A 20,855-nucleotide genomic window follows, 5' to 3' on the forward strand; every position below is an offset into this window, starting at 1 on the left:
AGCACAATACCTTCATATATGTAAACGTTATGTGTGCAGTAATTAATACACAGGGAAAATTTAATTGCATATTTTAATTCATTAAACAGGTACAGTGAAAGGCTGAATTTGTTAAAATTTAAAATGCTTATAAAGCAGTATTAGTATATGAATTAAGCTCCTGAGGCCAAATGCAGCGCTCAACGACTGAGTGCATATGTGGGACAGAAGGCCAAGGTAGGCATCCTGTCCGTGAACTGAGCGTCTATCCTCCGTAGAATTAAAGTTTCCAGGCAGCGCAGCCTCAGGATAAGCCAGCCGCCGCTGCGCCGCTCCTGCCCCACGTGACTCACCGGGGGCGGGACGAAGGGCGGAGGCTGCGTGCGCTTCCCAGCGTGCCGCGCAGGGCGGAGCGAGGGGCGGGGCCTACGGAGGAGGCGCGGAGGAGGCGCGGCCGCCACAGGACGCCTCGCTCGGCCCAGCTACCGGATCGGCGCTTCTCGCCTTCAACGGCCGGCCTGCTGCTCCGAGCCCGCGGCGGCGGCGGCGGCTGCAGCGGCGGGCGGCATGAGCGTGTGAGATGCGGCCGTGGGCAGCCCGGACGCGAGCAGCGGTCGCCGCGGTAGCGGAGAAGGCGGGCGCGGCCTCCTCAGCGCGGGGCGCGCAGTGCATGAAGGCGAGCACGCGGGCGCTGGGCAGCCGCCGGCCACGACGTTTCCATAAACACTTGTTTAGGACTCGTTCGCCCCGCTGAGGCCCCGGCACCCCCTTCATGGAGGCCCCGCCAGACCCCAGGCCCCACGCCTCGGCCGCGGCGCCGCTGCGCGCCCCGGAGGTGGCGCGGCTCCGTGAGGAGCAGGAAAAGGTAACAGGCCGCGCTCCGTCCCGCGCTTATGCCAGTGGTCTCGGGAGGCGCCCGCTCCCCGGCGCGTCCTTGGCGCCCGGTTCCCCCTCCCGGTGGCTGGGGCCTGACCCCGGGCCGACCCCCTGCTGCACTCAGTGGGCCGCAGCCCTTTGGCCTGGGCCCAGGCCCCCCGGACCCGGAACGAGGGAGAAGCGTAGCCTCTAGGCCTGGGAAGCGTGTTAGGAGAAACTTTTGTCACGTGCTTTTGTTGTCTTTTGTCTGGGACCCCTTCGACCTTCGAAGGGAGGGGAGGGTTGGGGGAAAAGAGATGTAATAATCTGTTTACCTTCTGTATGAAAGTGGATTTTAAATCTCAATGCGTACCGCGATGCGTGGGAATATTCTTGGTGAAGGACACGCTGTAAATGGAAGCGTTCACCTTATTTTTTAAGCCATTTCTCTAATCATTGCTAAAATGTATACTCCTAGTGATAACGCTTCTTGTGCATTTCTAGGTTTAGTTTCGTATTTGTCAAAATTGAATGGTGTTTTGTTAAATTTTAACTTCAGTTATATAAATGAGTTTTAATCTACCAATAAAGAGGAGAGAAAGTTTTGTATTTCCTAATGGGATTGCATGCGAAGTATACCAATTTAAGAAATACAATATTATTTTAATTTGAGATTTTTGATCTGAGATTTTTACCCCCTCTGGGTTCCTTGTCATTTGTTTCTCACCATCTCCGAAAGTTTGAGATTCTTACTTTGAAAGGCAGCGTTTAATTTACTTAATATGTCTTGTGATCTTATTCAGAGTATCATGGTTATAAAGGTTAGGAAGTGGTTCAAAACCTGTAGGCACTGGGAATCACTAACTTTTCTATTGAGCATTTCTGTATAAAAATGACAACTTACATGGGTAAACAAATCTTTAGTTGAATGAGGGACTTTTCATAGAACCTAAAAAATCCTGGTTTACTTGGAAACAACCTCTAGGATAAATTTTGGGAACCTTTGCTACTATGTTCTGTTTGTTCTAAATTATTTGGTGCGTTGGATTTCCCTTTCTGAGAACCCCTTTCCCTCTAATACCATATACAACGGGTGGATTTTAAACTTGGCTTTTTTCAAATTGGGGGCTTAAAAATTCAGGTTCACTGACTGTATTTAAATTGTAAGACAATGTCCTCCACCACCACCCCCCCCCCCACCAAGAGAAAAAAAAAAAAAAGACAAGACTGTCCTTCATGAAACCAATTTCTGGCAAAACTATTTACATTTTTTATTTTAGAAAATGTGAAACAGACCCTAGAAAGAGTTTTCCCATTGCCCTTCTTTCTGCTGAGGAATTAACTCTCTCCTTCATAGTATGATGTTTGCGTATTGCTGACTTGATATGTTTTCTCCCATTTGGCCTGTTGAAAAGAGAAATCCTTGATTTTATTCTGATGTTAGTGTGGCTGAAATACAAAGGATACGGTTTGGAGTGCCCTGAACAGCTTTCTGGTCTGGTATCCAGTTGCGTTTGAAACCTCCCTTCTCATTTCCAGTCCTGTAGGAACCTGAATAGTAGTTTCAGTAGAAAGTTGAGTATGTTGCCAAATTACTTTTCTGTGCAGTGTTAATGTTATTTTCTCCTCCCTGGTGACCCAGATGGTAAAGAGTCTGCCTGTATTGCAGGAGGTCAGGGTTCGCTCCCTGGGTGGGAAAGATCCCCTGGAGAAGGAAATGACAACCCACTCCAGTATTCTTGCCTGGAAAATCCTATGGACGGAGGAGCCTGGCGGGCTACAGTGCATGGGGTTGCACAGAGTCGGAGACGACTGAGTGATGTAAATCAGTGTTATTTTGGCGTGTAAAACAAGCGTGTGCTTGTCTGTCATGGGTGTGTAAGATCGTTCTCAGTCCATGATAAAGCCTCTGAGTAAATAGCAACAAATGTTTTAACCAGTCTGCTTCAGTGGACAGGAGAGACCCATAAGGCCACAAGATTAGCCCATGAGGCCACTGGTTAGTTAGCTGTCCTTTAATTACAGTTCAGTGTGGGAAAACTTTATCTAGTAAATAGTTAAGAAATAAATACGTCATATTTTTGTGAGGGACTGTAGGCTTTAAAACTAACCTAGCAGCTGTAGGCGTACAGTGAACTCTAGTAGGAAGTGTTGGGACACTGAAGGCAAAAGGGGGTAAAAGACATAGTAGTTAGTATAGCAGTATTACTTTATGTAAGTCTAATTAAGTGTGCTTTAGGACTTGCTTTTCCCTACAAGGCCTCTGTGAGAGAATAAAATATGAAGAAAATGATTTGAATGACTCCCCCACCCCGCCAGTTTTGGTAGCTAGCTAGTAGGCTCTTAATTGCAGAGGAGAGAAACGAACTCTTTATATTCAGTGGATACCTTTGGTTCAGGCCATTATTTTCTCTGGGAATCTTGATTAACAGTGGCTGCTAGGTAAAGAGGCTTTCCTGATAGGTTAGTTGGTAAAGAATCCACCTGCAATGCAGGAAGTCTTGGTTCAATTCCTGGGTCAGGAAGATATGCTGGAGAAGGGATAGGCAGCCCACTCCAGTATTCCTAGGCTTCCCTTTTGACTCAGCTGGTAAAGACTCTGCCTGCAATGTGGGAGACCTGGGTTCGATCCCTGGGTTGGGAAGATCAAGCTTTTACCTGGGTAGGTAAAGATGGTTTAAATGTTGCTCATAAATTTTTTGTTTTTTAATTCAAGTAAGGAATATAACACATTTAACCATGGTTCCCTCTCTCTGTTTTTTCCTTGATTTTCCTTTGGAGCACTGAGTAACAAGGAAAAAAAATTAGTAACGTAAGGGAAAAGACAAAGGCGAGGCAAGAATGATCCACAACTTCAGTGAATGACATCTGTAGTAAATGGATAGGATCAAGTGTTTGAATATTGTTGTCATTAATGGCATCAATGCTGACATTTTCAAAAAAATTATTTTGGTGAAAGATTCTGTTTGTTTTATTTTTAAGAATCTAGCAAAAAGACATGCACAGAAAGGTTTCCTGCAGATTTATTTTTAATAATGAAAAAAGCTAAAAATTCAACATTAGGGGATTGGTATGAGGAGATTTTTATGCAGCTATTAAAAATTATAGAACAGTATGTGGTGTGGTTAATTATGTTTATGTGTATTGGAATGGCCAAAAAGTTCTTTCAGGTATGAACTTTTTGACCAATCCAACATATACCTATTAACACTTTATATAGGTGAATGTACCACTAAATGTTTTAAAAGCACACAATTTCATTTCCTATTTTACCTAAAAGTGAGTACATTGAATAGGATTTTTTTTTTCAAGAAAGGCTATGATGAAAACCTAATTAATTTTAATGAAAGCTGGGTTGTTGTATCTTTTAATTGCTAAATAATTTCTGGGCCTAACAAATGGTTCTTTGTTGGTTTGAACACCAGTTAAGCAGGTTTATTTCTTTTTCCGGAGTGGATCCATGCAGTTTATTCAAATATCTATCCTAGATGGTTACCTTTTCTTTTTTCCTTGGAGATTTTATTTACTGTTAATTCTCTGTCAGAAGATATAGGGACAAGAGGGAACTTGGATCATTTCCCCCCCACCTCCCCTTTTTTCGTTTAACTAAATCAGTTTTTACCAATATCAGTAAAGTATTTGGTGGAAAAAAGTGGAATCTACTTAGGAGCCTCTCTGTTTCTAGGTATTTTTAAATTTCTTTTTGATTTTTTCAGTGATCCATTGGTTATTTAGTAGCATGTTCAGCCTCTATGCATTTGTATTTTTCTTCCTGTAATTGATTTCTAATCTCATAGCGTTGTGGTCAGAAAAGATTCTTGATGTGATTTTAATTTTCTGAGATTTACTGAGGCTTGAGTTGAAATAGCTCAGTTGGTAAAAAATCCGGCTATAATGCAGGAGACCCTGGTTCGATTCCTGGGTTGGGAAGATCCGCTGGAGAAAGGATAGGCTACCTTTTCCAGTATTCTTGAGCTTCCCTGATGGCTCAGCTGGTAAAGAATCCGCCTGCAATGAGGGAGACCTGGGTTCGATCCCTGGGTTGGAAAGGTCCCCTGGAGAAATGAAAGGCTACCCACTCCAGTATTCTGGCCTGGAGAATTCAATGGACTGTATAGTCCATGGGGTTGCAAAGAGTTGGACACAACTGAGTGACTTTCATTTTGATGATTTTAATTTTCTGAGATTTACTGAGGCTTGATTTGTGACCCAGGATGCTGGAGAATGTTCTGTGTGCACTTAAGAAGAACGTGTATCCTCCTGCTTTCGGATGGAGTGTCCTATACATATCAGTTAAATCTATCTGGTCTAGTGTGTTATTTAAGGCTTGTGTTTCCTCATTAATTTTTTTGTCTGGATGATCTATTCTTTGGTGTAAGGTGGACTGTTAAAGTCCCCCACTATTACTGTGTTACTGTTGATTTCCTGTTCTATGGTAGTTAGCATTTGCTCTGTGTATTGAGGTGCTCCTGTATTGAGTGCATAAATATTTACAACTGTTATATTATCTTATTGGATTAATCCCTTGATCATTATGTAGTGTCCTTTTTTATTTCTTGTGATTATCTTTGTTTTAAAGTCATTTTGTCTGATATGAATATTGCTACTTCAGCTTTCTTTTGGTTTCTTTTTGCATGGAATATCTTTTTCCATCGCCTCACTTTCAGTCTGTATGGGTCCATGGGTTTAAAGTAGGTCTCTTGTAGACAGAGTGTATATAGATCTTGTTTTTGTATCCATTCAGTCAATCTGTGTCTGTTGGTTGGAGCATTTAATCCACTTATATTTAAAAGGTAATTATTGATTTGTATGTTCCTTTTGACATTTTCTTAATTGTTTCGGGTTTGTTTCTTTAGGTCTTTTTCTTCTCTTGAGTTTCCCACCTAGAGAAAGTCCTTTAGCATTTGTTGTAAAGCTGTTTTGGTGGTGATGAATTCTCTTAGCTTTTGCTCCTCCTCAAAGCTTTTGATTTCTCTCTTGAATGTGAATGAGATCCTTGCTGGGTAGGGTGATCTGCAGGTTTTCCCCTTTCATCACTTTAAATATATCTTGCCACTCACTTCTGGCCTGCAGGGTTCGTGTTGAAAAATCAGCTGATAACCTTATGGGGATTCACTTGTATGTTATTTGTTGCTTTTCCCTTGTTGGTTTTAATGTTTTTTCTTTGAATTTAGTTTTTGTTAGTTTGATTAAATGTGTCTTGATGTGTTTCTTCTTGGGCTAATCCTGTATGGGATTCTCTGACCTTCCTGGACCTGGGTGACTGTTTCCTTTCTCATGTTAGGGAAGTTTTCAACTATAATCTCTTCAAATATTTTTTAAGATCGTTTCTGTTTCTCTTCTTCTTCTGGGACCCCTATAACACAAATGTTGGTGCCCTTCATGTTGTCCCAGAGGTCTTTGAGACTGTTCTTATTTCTTTTCAGTCTCTTTATTCTGTTCCTTGGCAGCTGTTTCCAACATTCTATTTTCCAAACTCACTGATCCATCCTTTTGCCTCAGTTATTCTGCTGTTGATTCCTTCTAGTGTATTTTTTCATTTTAGTTATTGCGTTGCTCATCACTGTTCTTTAGTTCTTCTGGGTCCTTGTTGAATATTTCTTGTATCTTCTCTATCCGTGAGTCCATTCTATTTCTAAAATCTTGGATCATCTTTACTAACATTACTCTGAATTCTTTTTCAGGTATATTGCCTGTTTCTTCTTCATTTATTTGGTCTTCTGGGTTTTTGCCTTGCTCCTTTGCCTTCAGCGTGTTCTGTGTTGTCTGAGTTTGTCTAACTTACTGTGTTAGGGCTTCCCTGATGGCTCAGATGGTAAAACACCTGCCTACAATGTGGGAGACCCGGGTTCGATCCCTGGGTCGGGAATATCCTCTGGAGAAGGAAATGGCAACCCACTCCAGTACTCTTGCCTGGAAAATCCCAGGGATGGAGGAGCCTGGTGGGCTACAGTCCATGGTGGCACAGAGTTGGACACGACTGAGTGTCTGAGTTAAACTTACTGTGTTTGTGGTCTCTGTTTCGCAGGCTGCAGGGTTGTCGTTCCTCTTGCTTCTGGTGTCTGCCCCTTGGTGGGTGAGGTTGGTCCAGGGGCCTGTGTCGACTTCCTGGTGGGAGGTAGTGGTGCCTGTGCTCTGGTGGGCAGAATTGAGTCTTGAATCCTGGACAGGCAGGGCTGCATCAGGTGGTGTGTTTTGGAGTGTCTGTGAGCTTAGTACCCTGGAGAAGGAAATGGCAACCCATTCCAGTATTCTTGCTGGGGAATCTCATGGACAGAAGAGCCTGGAGGGCTGAGGTCCATGGGGTTGCAGAGAATTGAACATGACTGAAGTGACTTAGCACACAGGCACCAGAGCTTAGTACGACTTTAGGCAACCTGTCTGCTGATCCATGGGACCGTGTTCCTGTCTTGCTGGTAGTTTGGCATGAAGTGTCCAGCACTGGAGTCTACAGGCAGTTGGATGGAGCTGGGTGATGGCGATCTCTGGGGGAGCTCACACTGATTAAGATTTCCTTGGGCCAGGGATTTTCTGGTGGTCCAGTGTCTTGGACTCAGTGCCCTTCGCGTGCCACTCATCAGTGGCACTCTGCTTCTGTAGCGGCCTGCATTTCTCCCGGAAACTTTCCTGGTTGTGGCGCTCCTTACTCCTGTCTCTTCAGGCTTTCTCTTCACAGCCAGCAGCTGTCCCTTCTTTGGGTCCACTCTCCAAACCCCATTTCCCTGCACCCTGCCCATGGCTGCACCAGAAGATACATGACTTAGGCCACGCTTCAGGGCTGTAGCATGGACCATGCCTGCAGTTCTTACTCTGTCTTGGCTTCCATAGACGGGTTGCTGCATTCTGCTTTGATCCCGTAAAGGTTCCTTTTTGCCCCAGCTGATATTCCCACCACAAATGGGCTTTTCTGAGTGCGTGAACTTCTCCTCACGCTAAGTTCTTTGCCAGGGGTGCAGTTCCTTCCCATTTCCTCTTTTCTTTATTTCCTATTTATTTATTTTTCCAATTTTTATTCATTTTATTTTTTATTTTGTGTTTTTTAGTCTTTTTATCATCCTATGAGGCTGCATGGGATTTTTCTTATCCCTTTATGTGTTTGAGGTCATCTGCTAGTGTTTAGTAGGTGCTCTGTGAGAATTGTGCCACATGTGAATGTATTCTTTTTGTGAGGAGAGACGAATCCCATGTCTTCCATTTTTGCTATCTTGCCTCCTTCCCCAGTTGTTGAAACTTGAGGAAGTTTATCTAGGGTACTGTTAACCTGAAGACTCATAAGCTAAGTCTTATTTTACTTTTATATTTTCACCATCATCTGTGTCTGTTTGTGCTATCCAATATGATGGCCACTAACTACATGTGACTGTTAAATTTAAAATTCAAATAAAGTAAAATTTAAAAAAATTTTTAGTTACAAAGCTACATCTCAAGTGTTCAGTAGCCACATGTGGCTATTGGCTATTGCACTGGACAATGTGGAGTTGGGAGATTTCCATCATAGTAGAAAATTCTTCTGGATGATGCTGGTGAAGAAAGCTGCTCTTTTTTATTCATACTGTAATCTGTTTACTAATGGTGAAGTGTCTTTGTCTGTCACTTATCTTCTCTTTCCTGTTATGGACAGAAAACAAAAATTTCTGAATTGTCTACTGTGTTTGAAAGTTAAACACCCTAAATGTGTTTTTGTTTTGTTTTGTTTTTTTTAAAAAAAAAACCTTTTAAGAAAAAATCCTAATACAGTATAGCAAAAAGTATCCCATTTAATGTATAGATTTGGTCATTGTTCCTTGTTTGGTTTCCTGATGTTTGTGAATTGAGAACTGTTAAAGAGTTATAGAAAATGAGTGCTTTCCCCCAAAGAACAAAAAGACAAAACCGAGTTATGTGCCAGGTACTGTCCTAGATACAGTGATACACAGGATTTCTTTTCTCCCCTCAAGGGACTTAAAAATTTGTTTGCAAACATTTTAACAGAAAGCTTAATGTAGTGTGATAATTGTTCTCCTTCTAATTCTTTGCTTTTCAGCCTTCTATAAACTCTTTTCTGCCTCTGTCTTTTCTTTGAAATTATTCTATTGAAAGTTTTTCACTTGCCAAACTCAGTGGACCCTTTCTCAGATCTAGCCTTACTTGACCTCTCTGCTTTATTTGAAACTTTAATTGTTCCCTGGGAAACTTGAAATTCTCTGTACCATAGGAACTTTTGTAACTTTTCTTTTTTTCTGGCTCTGCCTTTCTCTGTGCCTACTTGGTCTCTCTAGTCTCTTCATCTAATGCTCACATGTTGGTAATCCCTATACTTCTCATTATTGACAGCTGTCTTTCCTCACTGCATGCCTTCGGATACTCCTATATTCCAGACCTCTTCCAGGCCTGTTAACTCTTGGGCAGCTTAACTTGGATGGCCCACAAGCAGCTCAGTCTCATTTACTAATATTAATTTATCGTCTTCGTCCCTAATGTTGGGACATAGGGACCATACTCTGATTCTGGGCAACAGTATTCAAACCAGAATCTTTTCAGCTTGCCCTGATCCGTCTTCTGATTTACTAAATCTTGTCAGTTCTTTCTTTTTTAAAAACTTACTTTACTTATTGGATGTGTCTCATAGCTTGCAGAATCTTAGTTCCCTGTCCAGAGATTGAAGCCAGGTCACTGTAGTGGAAGTGCCAAGTCCTAACCACTGGACCGCCAAGGAGTTCCCTGTCAGTTCTTTATGTATGATCTATACCTTCTATCTTAAGACTCCCACTAACTTGTCTTAATTAAACCCTTATTTGAAAAATAATATGTGAGATTTTTCTGTTAAATGTTAGTATGCTTTTTAATATTGTCAGTCTTTAATTTTTAGCATTCTAATGTTCCCTCGTTGTGTTTTTATTTTTGACTTCTAATTTGTGAACATGTATATCTCTAGTCTTTAAATTTTCTCATCTGTCACTTGGAGTTTGTTTACTCATTTTGCCACAGATTTTCCACTTTTCACATTTGTTATTTTTCCTTTATTTCTTTCTTTTGTGTTATTAAAATATTCTATTTAAAACTCTTTTAAACTAATAAAAATAAATGGAAAAAATAAAACTCTTTTAGCTTTATAGTTAGATGGTTTCTATTTTCATTTTCGTTATTATCCTAAAAATTATAGTATCTCTTATTGCAGTGTACCACAAATTAGTAGGAAATTTTTCACAAAATCTTCTGAAATTTTGCCACTTAGGAAATTATTCAGAAATCTCTTGATGGCTTAATTTCATGAACCCTCCCTCATTTGTGCTATTGTCATATATTTTACTTTTGCATGTTTTTAAAAATTCACCTCATTCCCCCAAATTAAGATTATTTTTGTTGATACTCTATTGTAATTTTTATTTAGTTCTGAGCTGGGAGAGGATTTTTTTCCCCCAACACTTGAAAGATGCCATTCCATTATCTTTTGACTTCTTTGATTTCTTTTAGTCTGCTATTAGTCTTACTGTTTCCTTCACTGAAAATTTTGGGTATATCTTCCCTCTATGTGCTTTTGGACTTTCCATCTTTGGTTTTTAGGCATTTGATTATGATGTGTAGTTTTGATTTTCCTTATGTGTAGATTTGGTTGGTCTGCTTTGAATATGGAGTTTATTAAATCTGTAATTTGATGACTTGTCAGGTTAGAAAATTGTCTGCTCTTCTGTATGCTGGTTTTTTTTCACTGTCGTCTTCACTTTTTGTACTCTGAATGTACATATTAGATTTTCACTGTCTGATATGTCTTAACTCTCGTTTCTGTCCTTCCTTGCTTCCTCTTGATCTATATGACTTTATGGATACCTTCTTCTGACCTCTATTCCTGTTCACTAATCTTGTTCTTACAGATCTAATCTACTGGTAAATTCTTTTACTAAATGCTTAATCTCAGTTACAGTATTTCTTTCTAGAATTTGTTTTGACATTTCTTTAATAAATTTGAGGCCTGTATTGACATCTTTAACCTTCCCTCTGTTTTCATGAATATATTAATAATAAAAGTATGTCTTGTAACTGCAATATGTAAATTAAATGAAGCTATGTTTCTGTTTATTTCTTCTCTTGATTTCTCATCTGCTGTTCCTGTTTTCATAGACTGCCTTGTAATTTTTGATTGGATGTCAGACAGTATAGTGAAAATATCGTAGGCTACTGATGCTGTTACCATCCTTCAAAGAGGGATAAATTTTCTTTAAGCAGCCAGAGTACTAGTGGATCAACACAGCTCAGTTGAGAGTTATTTTGGATTTTATTAGGGCTGGCCTGTTTCATTTTTGCTCGTATTTCTAGCATGAAGTCATGGCTAGCTTCTAAGTCATGGCTCTAATTCCGTATAGAGTATGGTGTTTTGTTTCTGTGGCTGTGCATCATATTGGTTTGTAATTTTTTTTCCTTGATGTCCATATTAGGTTTTGGTTTCAGAATCATGCTGACCTCATAGAACAACTATCATTTTTGTATATTCTGTAAAAAGACTGTGTCTTATTGGTATGATTCTACCTTAAATATCTGAACTAATTTTCCAGTGAGACTGTCTTGGCCTTATATTTTCCTTGTATGGATATTTTAAAATTTAGAAATATCTGTAGGTTTGGTAGTGATGTCCTCTTTTTAATTTGTTATTTGCAATTCATGTGTGTCTTTTTTCTTCTTGATATATCTTTTCAGGGATTTATTAGTCCTAATCTGTCTTTTTAAAGAACCAGTGTTTCACTTTATTGATTTTTCTTTTGTAAGTTTAATTTTCATTGGTTTCTGCTTTTATATTTTTCTTTTAAAAGTTTCTCATTGGCTATAATTTTTACCTAGCTTCTTGAGATGAAGGCTACTAGAGACACAAAAATCAGAGATTTTACTATTCTTTATGTATTTTTTGAGTTTTAAAATTTTCTCTAATAATTACCTTAGGCACCCCGCACGTTTTGAATGTTATTTTCATCATTAATTAGTTGAAATATTTTCTAATTCTTATTGAGATGTATTGATCTGGGAATTACTTAGAAAATATTCCTTAATTTCTAAACACTGAGTATTTTTTTACTTTTCTATTGTTTATGTCATATTTAATTCTGTTCTGATTAGAAACTTAAGACTTGCCTTATGGCCTGGTATATGATCTGTTTTTGGTTACTTTCCATTAGTTACTTAGAATATGAATTTTGTGAAGTTTTGAGTTCCATAGTTCAAGTTGATTGAATGTGGTGTACAGTTATTTGATATGTTTGTTAATTTTGTTTGTTGGTTTTCTAGTTCAATCAGTTATGAAGAGATAAGGAGAATCTCCACTGTGGTTATAGATTTATCCTTTTCTCAGCCTTTGCTTTATACATTTTAAAGTTACATTATTTGGTGCATACAAATTTAAGACTCTTAATAGCTTCCTGATCAGGGGACATTTTTATCATTCATAAGTATTTTATCTCTAGTGATATTTCTTGCCTTCAGGTATTCTTTATTGACTACAGATATGGCTGCATTAGTATATTTTACTTTTGTTTCTTTTCATGATAAATTTTTTCATCTTTTAATTCTAGTCTGTGTACAAAGTGTTTAAGTATGTTCTTATAACAGCATTTAGTTGTGGTTTTAAGAATTCAGTCTGGACATCTTTTATCTTTTGTGTAGGATGTTTAGTCATCCTAAACTAAATACATCAGTAGTTGATGTATTTAGTTTCATTTTTATCACTTTTGTGCTTGAGTTTTTTATATTTTACTTTGAAAGTTATTGTAGAATATGTATAACAAAGTTTGTCATTTAAATCATTTTAAGTGTACATTTCAGTGGCATTAAATACATTCACATTGTGGTCCTATCACCACCACCATTCAGCTCCAGGCCTTCTTTTGCCTTGCAAAACTGATACTGCCCATTAAACAATAACACTCTTATCCCTTTCCCCATCCCCTGCTAACTACCATTATCTGTCTCTATGAATTTAATTACTTTTGGTATCTCATATAAGTGGAATCTTACAATGTGTGTCCATTTGTACTGGCTCATTTCACTCAGACTCATGCCTTCAAGGTTGATCCATATTACAGAACATGTCAAAATTTCCTTTGAAAGGCTGAATAATATTCCATTGTATGTATATTGTACATTTTGTTATTTATTCATCTGTCAGTGGACATAGATTGGTTTCACTTTTTGGCTGCTGTGAACTAGTGTACAAATATCTGTTTTGTGTCTTTGCTTTCAATTCCTTTGGGTAAATACCCAGAAGTGGAATTGCTGGATTATATGGTAATTCTGTGTTTCATTTTTGAGAAACTACCATACTACTTTCCAGTGGCTGTTCTGTTTTACATTCCCATCAACAGTACACACGACTTGAATGAAGTGTTCCAGTTTTTCTACATCCTTGCCAACACATCTTATTTTTAAAAAAATTCTAGTGGGTGTAAGGGTTTTCCCAGGTGGCACTAGTGGTAAGGAGCCCGCCTGCCAGTGCAGGCGATGTGAGAGACACGGTTTGATCCTGGTTTGAGAAGATCCCCTAAAGGAGAGCGTGGCAGCCCACTCCTGTATTCCTTGGAGAATCCCATGGACAGAGGAGCCTGACGGACTGCAGTCCCTAGGGTCACAAAGACTGAAGTGACTTAGCACACACAGTAGGTGTGAAGTTTGTCTATTTGATCCACTTTTACGTTCTTTTTTCCCTCTTTGTTTTTTATTTTTTGGTGTACCTTCCTTTGATTTAATCAGACATACCCTATTTTCTCCCCTCTGGTAACTCGTTCAAAATACATTCTTTTTTGCTCTGGTACCCTAGTACTCTTATTTTATGTAGATGTTGCCACTAAATATATTATATATTTATACTGTGCTTTTTTACTGGAGAAATTATTCTTCGAGATTGCAACATATATTCATTTATTCATCTCACTTCTTGCATTATTGCTTCCATTTATTTTAATTCTGTGTGTTTTAAATACCACAGTACAGTATCTAATTGTTCTGTGATCAATACTGATTATCCTTACCTTGACAAAATTACAGAATTGCAGTTGCGTTTTAGTTCTTTCTGAATGTCTGCTGCTCCAAGTAGCTTCTAGTAGTAGTTCTTGCCCCATGGTGCGTCTTCACTGAGGCAGGGCTGACATACACCGCTGTGTGAGCCTCAGGTGTGCGTCTGTGTGCCGCATGGCGATTACAGCTGTCGCCCAGCTCACTCCTCTGTCACAGCACGTCGTTACCTGTAGTATTTCTTCCAGGAAAATTCTCTGCTGCAGAATTTTTTGTGGGAAAATGTTTTTACTTTTCCTTCATGTTGGAGGATCTGTTTGCTCTGTACATAATTTACAAATTTTCAGTTATTTTTTTTTACTAAAACTTTTCAGATTTTTATCCCATTTTCCCGGTTTCTATCATTGTTTTCATTGAAGTTATCTCTAGTTTTAACTCTTCTTACTGCTCCTTTGAAGGTACTGTATCTCCTCCCTGCCCTTTCTCCCCCATGCTGATTGTAAAATTTTCCCTTTTTCTGTGATTTTCATAAGTGGAACTATATTGTGCCTTCATACAATTTTTCTTTTTTAATTTCTCTTTCTTGAAATTCTTAGAGCTTCTTAAATCTGTTGGTTAATACCTTCCTCTTATATTTAGAAAATCTTGTAGAGGTTTGTTGTTCAGATCTGTTCTTTCTGTAGATCTTCAATTGTAGTGTTTCATATGTCTCTTATTAGTCTTTTCTGTATTTTCCACTTTCTGTTTTTTAATCTCTGGGCTTTTATTATGGTATTTTTTAATCGACATGTCATCCAGTTCAAAATTCTGACTTTCGTGTTAATCTCCTGTTAACACCATTTATTGAATGGTGTTAACACTCATTTTAGATGTTTCAGTTAAATATTATCCTTTTGATTCTTTTCTTGTATAGATACTAATTGTCTAGGGAAATATGCCATCTTTTCATGTATTTCTTCAATCTTTTCCACTGTTTTCTTGAACGTATTAATAATTATATTTTAATGTCTTAGTTGGTTAACTTGAATATGTAGATTGCTTATTTGGTTCTATTTTGTGTTGTTTTTCTTCTTTTTGAGGTTTGCTCATATGGTCCTATTTCTTGGTAATGTAATTATTTTTAATGCCAGAAATGTAAATACTCCTGAAGTATTTACAATTAAATACAATTATATAAAATATTAATTTAATTAATATTTTAGAGTCTTTAAAATTATGGTTACTTCTGAAGAGTATATCTACCTCCGGAAAAGTTTCACCCTTTCTTCACTAGGTTGATAAAGTAGGAGTTGGGACACCTCAATTCAGGCAGGTACTGAATGGATGGAGTGCAGGTTGCGTTTTGTTTTTTGTAAAATATCGGCTTCCTTTGATTCTTTCTTGGCTCTCTTCTGGATGCCTAGTTTGTTCACCAGACTCCTTCCCTTAGAGGCTCCTGAGCTCTTACGTTTTGTTTCATCAGTTCCCCGAGCTCTGCTCTTCAGACTTTCAGTTTTTTGTCCGTTTCAACTTCAGAAGTTCATACATGCCATGAGAGGAAAAGACAGCCATGTGCTGAAGATTTCTCGTGTCTCTGATTTTGTTACTACAGCCTTCTCAGACTCCTTTAAACTTCTGCTCAGGACAAAGTATAATTCTCAGCCTCTTCACTGTACTTTGAGTTGTCCAAGAAAAGAGCATTAACTTAATTCTCCATAGTTATCTCCTGAATTTAGTCCCTCTTGTTCCAACTGCTTGGGCAACTCTTAGGTGCCTTCTAAGAGATGATTTTGTGTTCATCTGGCTTTGCTAGTTTTCAGAGGAATTACTGGTTTGTTATAAGCTTTTTGTCCCAACTTGGAGGTTAGTTACATAGCTATTTGCTAATGATTTAGTATTAATTTTGCTCTAGTCACTGCTAGTTAGTGTTTCTTTAAAATAAAAATGTACTTCTCTAATTGGTGCAAGGGCCTTTCAATTTGACTTCCTTTTTACTTGTCAAGATATTTTCCCCTATCATTCTATTATTTCTGCTTCCCTGGTGGCTCAGGTGGTCAAGAATCCACCTGCAATGTGGGAGACCTGGGTTTGATCCTGGGTTGGGAAGATCCCCTAGAGGAAATGGCAACCCACTCCAGTATTCTTGCCTGGGGAATTCCCTTGGATGGAGGAGCCTGGTGGGCTACAGTCCATGGGGTTGCAAAGAGTTGGACACGTCTGAGCGGCTAAGCACAGCTACTATTTCTGTTCTTTAACGAATTACTTGTTTTCTTGGAGATTCTCACAGGCATGTTCTCATTTTAATCTATGTAACTGGCTTACTTACGAAATTTTCTTTTTCTTTTTTCTTTATTTATTTTTATTAGTTGGAGGCTAATTACTTTACAGTATTGTAGTGGTTTTTGTCATACATTGACATGAATCAGCCATGGATTTACATGTATTCACCATCCCAATCCCCCCTCCCCAAAGTTTTCTTAATCAATTATAAACCACAGAAATGCTTGGAAGCAAGTTTGGAAAGTACTATAAAAAGTTAGGGGAACTCAGGGATAGGATTATTTTGTGTATGTGAGTGTGTGTTTCACTTTCTTGTACATTTATGTCGTTACTTTGTAGGGGAACTTTGTTAGATTTAGCTTGTGCAAATCCCTAGGTGGTCACTTTTTCCAGTCCAGAATCTGTAATCACTGAGTCTCTCTTTGAGTCCAAACTAAATTTAATTGGCTCAATTTGCGTGGATCCTCCCCATTTACACTGGCTCCAGATGGGGAAATGGGGTCCTCTGCCTGTTGCAAATGAGAGGAGGGTGAGGTTTTATAGAAAGTAACGTGTGGGAATGGAGAAGAAATGATTGATATCTCTAATAAAACAATAGACAGGCAAGCTGCAATTCAGGCATTATTTCACATTGAGAAGTACAGGTCACCATTTCATATCTGCAATTCAGAAGTCTTAAAAACTGAAAATAAAGTTATTCCTAAGTTTCTGTCATATTCATTTGTTGATGAAACTGGTTTGAATGAGGTATTTTATTTCACTTTGAATATTCATGTTTCCCTGAAAATGTCACTGTATTTGATACAGGGTGGTGTTCTACTACTGCAAGATATAACTTGACTAAATTATGAGAAGTTCTGAATTGAGAAACATCTTTCCCTGAGATTTTTGGCTACGTAATTGTAGATCTGTACTCCTTTAAAAGGACTTGTTGCACACTTACTATATGGCACATGAACACATTGGTGAATAAAGGAGACCTGGCCCATATCTCATTGACCTTTTATCTAGTACAATTAGAGTGTCCTGGATTTTGGAAAAAACATTTAAGTGTTTTCACAGCAGCTTATAATTAATGTTAACTTTTGATAGTTCTATTATTTTCACTTTTTAGCATATTTAAAAATAAATTTGTTTAAAGTTTTTATACAGAAACAGTTTATTATAGTTTATTACTGCTTATTGCTATTTCTTTGTTAGGAACCCGTAGTCATTTCTTACCGTCTTTGCAGAGAGGCTTATTTAGAAGACTTATAATATTTTACCAATTTTCTTTACGTGTACTTCTTATATACTTTGGTAATGGCATCTCTACATCTATTAATTGACAGTATGTCCTTTAAGAAATTATTTTCAGCCATTTAAGTAGCTGCCAGATAATCGTGCATGTCCACTATCTATTGGATTTAGTCACCATGGATAATTTTTTTCCTTTTTGACTCAGTGGCTTTAAAACCCAAAATTATATGGTCTTTTTTGAAGACACAGTCTAGCAAGAGAAGCAAATCATGTAAATGTAGAAAGCACTGGCTAGTATAATCCTCAGATTGTTATTTTATGCATTAACCTGTACAGGGAGAATATGAAATTGCAGTGCAGTGAGAGACGTTTTAGAAGTAAAGTGAAGCATTTTTGAGAGAAATATCATTTAAGATTTATGCAAACTTACCCTTTAGCCTTTCTATTCTAGTCTAGTTTTAATGTGGTGCTGTTCTTAACATGGAAAACTCATAGGTTGATGCCCCCTTGTGGTCTGTTAACCAAAGCAAATAGCACAAATGGAACTAAGTAATGGAGATCTTAATACGTGTTAAGTCATTCATTCCTTTCTTTATAATAATTTTTAAAAAGTTGCTTCTGAGGGAAAAAAGAGGAAAATATTCCTGTATTGTATATAGTTTACTGATTTTAAGACTTGCCAATTATTTTATAATTGAATGTGTATATATGTTAGCTGGACACTGAACTAAAGAAAAATAGGTTGTTGGGTAGACTATCATTGTCATCTTGGGCATCTAACTTGATTAGTTGTAAGTGCCTTAAAAATACACAATAGACTTGGTCCACCACCCTCTCCTCCCAAAACACACACACACACACACACACACACACACACACACACACACACACACACACACACACACACACGGCTTGGGAAATTTGTTGTTTATATTCATACTGAGTTGCTTTACTTGAGAGGGCCAGGAGTGTATGAGGCATTGGAAGAAGTAAAAATTTTCACACACACACACACACACACACACACACACACACACACACACACACACACACACACACACACACACACACACACACACACACGGCTTGGGAAATTTGTTGTTTATATTCATACTGAGTTGCTTTACTTGAGAGGGCCAGGAGTGTATGAGGCATTGGAAGAAGTAAAAATTTTCATTAGTGAATTGGTCCAGTTAAGCTTATTTATTTGCTTTTCCTAGCATTATTGGCGAGGTCTTGTCAGTGCGTGTGGGTGGGTTTGTGGAGGAAGTGAAGAAGCAGCAGCGTCAGTCAGTATTTTAAGGAAAACTGCAGATGCAAAGCAGCTGCTTTTCCTTGTACCCAGTAAGATTTATGATGGTTGAGAACAGTCCAGTACAGTGAGTATGGGCTTTGAGATTAGATAGACCTGGCGTTAAAACGGATTTTATCTCTTACCAGTTCTCGGGCAGTTTGTAGCATTGAGGAAGTTACTCCATCTCTGAACATAAGTTTCCTCTCTTTAAGAAGTGAAGACTCATCTTGTTGAACTGTTTCATCATATAAAGTTTGGCATTTACCAGTGTTATGATTACTTCTTAGTTCAGTTCAGTCGTGTCTTAGTTCAGACTTAGTCGTGTCTGACTCTTTGCTACTGCAGCACGCCAGGCTTCCCTGTCCGTCACCAGTTCCGGAAGCTTGCGCAAACTCATGTCCATTGAGTCGGTGATGCCATCCAACCATCTCATCCTCTATCGTCCCTGTTTCCTCCTGGCTTCAGTCTTTCCCAGCATCAGGGTCTTTTCCAAGAAGTCAGTTCTTCACATCAGGTGGCCTAAGTATGGTAGCTTCAGCATCTGTCCTTCCAGTGAATATTCAGGACTGATTTCCTTTAGGATTGACTGGTTGGATCTCCTTGCAGTCCAAGGAACTTCTTAGGAAAAGGGCAATTTTGAGTTATAAAGAAAGCATTCCAAAAGATATATATATTTTTTAACAATTGGGCTATTGGTAAACACTCTAATGGTAGATTGAATGTGTGTTAAAAAGTGGTATAGTGATGAAATGTTTTTTGTTGTTTCACTGTGTTTTTCAAAAGTTGATTTTAGAACCAGTCTCACTATCTTATAGTCAGTTTATTTAGTAATTAATCTAGTCCATTTCAGAAGGAATAAGGTTAGTTGCCATTACTTTTAACAGAAAAAAGAGACTAAAACTCCAGATGAATCATAAGATTTTCTCCTTTCCACAGATTTCCTTGGCAACTAAGTCATAAAAATTTACTAATATTTTCTTTTTGAATAAAAGGAGAAAACTAGAAAAATATCAGTATAAATACAGCCGCTTGGGTTCAAATGTTTGTTGGAATTAGGTGGGCTATAAATAATGTAAACAAAGATTTAACTGTAGACATATCATCAGAAGGCTATAGTATATATTCATGCTTGTCTCTTTCATGTTTTCCTTTATTTTTTAAGTTTCCAAAACTAGCCTACATTTGGATAATGTCTAACTGAAGACTCTTGTTCTAACCCCTGTATGTAACCAGTAAATACTTTTGACGAAGAAAATATTTTGGCAGTGAAAATTTCTCTTGTTAATTGTGAAGTGGATTTTTGTTATTTTATCCTTTAATATGTGTTCTTGGGGGAAACTTATTTCGGGAAAGAAAAGGGATGGGGAAAAATAGCTACAGCAAAATGGAGAGTTAAGATCATAAAGGGTGATGGCAAGAATACTTGCCATTCTACCAGGAACTTGTTTTTTAAACATAAAAAGCATATGTGGCAAATTTACATATTTACTAATTAAAAAGGCTTCCTGGAAACATTAAGTAGACTTATCTTCTGTAACCTTTAACACTGTCACTAATGGATATTGCATAGAAAATTTCATCGAAGGTCCTTTAAATAATGTAAATGATTATGAATATGTAACTAGTTAATATGCAGCCACGAAAGGATTATCATGTAGAGGTTAATGAACATTCTGCTCTTATGGTTTGCAGGGCTTTTCTTTTTGTGCTTTTGGCTCACTTCATGCTTGGAAACACATGCATTGGGATTGGAAAGCATCCTGACTGTTTTTGGGTCTCTTCTTTTAATGGGGTTGTTAAATAAGAACTTTTTTAAAAAGGATTTCATGAAGATTTTTTCTTTTTCAATTTACATTTAATTCTGTTTGTCTATTTTATAATTACTGTCGAATCAGAAACAGTGAAATGGATTGATGTAGCTTTAGCCTGGTTCTTCCAGATGTAAAGTCAGTACTCTATTATATGTTATCACTGTTATTAAGTGTTGCTATGTGATTGATACTTATTGAGAGAGCTTTATTCTAAAACCGACTTTTTATGCTGAGTTAATGTGTAGTATGGTTGGATATCTGATTACAGCATGTATTTCGGTACAGGATTGCTGCCTTAGTATTTAAAATGTCCTAAAGGAAGATATTTACTTCAGGAATTAAATGTTATAATAGAGGAATTTAGTGACAGGCCCCCAAAAAAAAAAAAAAAAAAAAAAGACTTGTGATTTTTAGATGAAACATGGTGCTTATATAAGATACAATAT

At 38.0% G+C, this 20,855-nt stretch overlaps 1 protein-coding gene across 2 annotated transcripts in view; it reads left to right on the forward strand.

The window, feature by feature from the left end:
* The first annotated feature begins 409 nt into the window (after positions 1-409).
* Positions 410-20,855, forward strand: part of URI1 (URI1 prefoldin like chaperone) — a 64,504-nt gene continuing 44,058 nt past the window's right edge. For both annotated transcript variants that reach the window (XM_065925718.1, XM_065925720.1), the window contains exon 1: positions 410-844. In XM_065925718.1, coding sequence (XP_065781790.1) covers positions 752-844 — 93 coding nt within the window. In that variant the 5' untranslated portion in view covers positions 410-751. The remainder of the gene's footprint in view (positions 845-20,855) is intronic.

This window comes from Muntiacus reevesi, chromosome 2 (genome assembly GCF_963930625.1).
Source record: "Muntiacus reevesi chromosome 2, mMunRee1.1, whole genome shotgun sequence".
In the NCBI taxonomy this organism is placed as follows: Eukaryota; Metazoa; Chordata; class Mammalia; order Artiodactyla; family Cervidae; genus Muntiacus; species Muntiacus reevesi.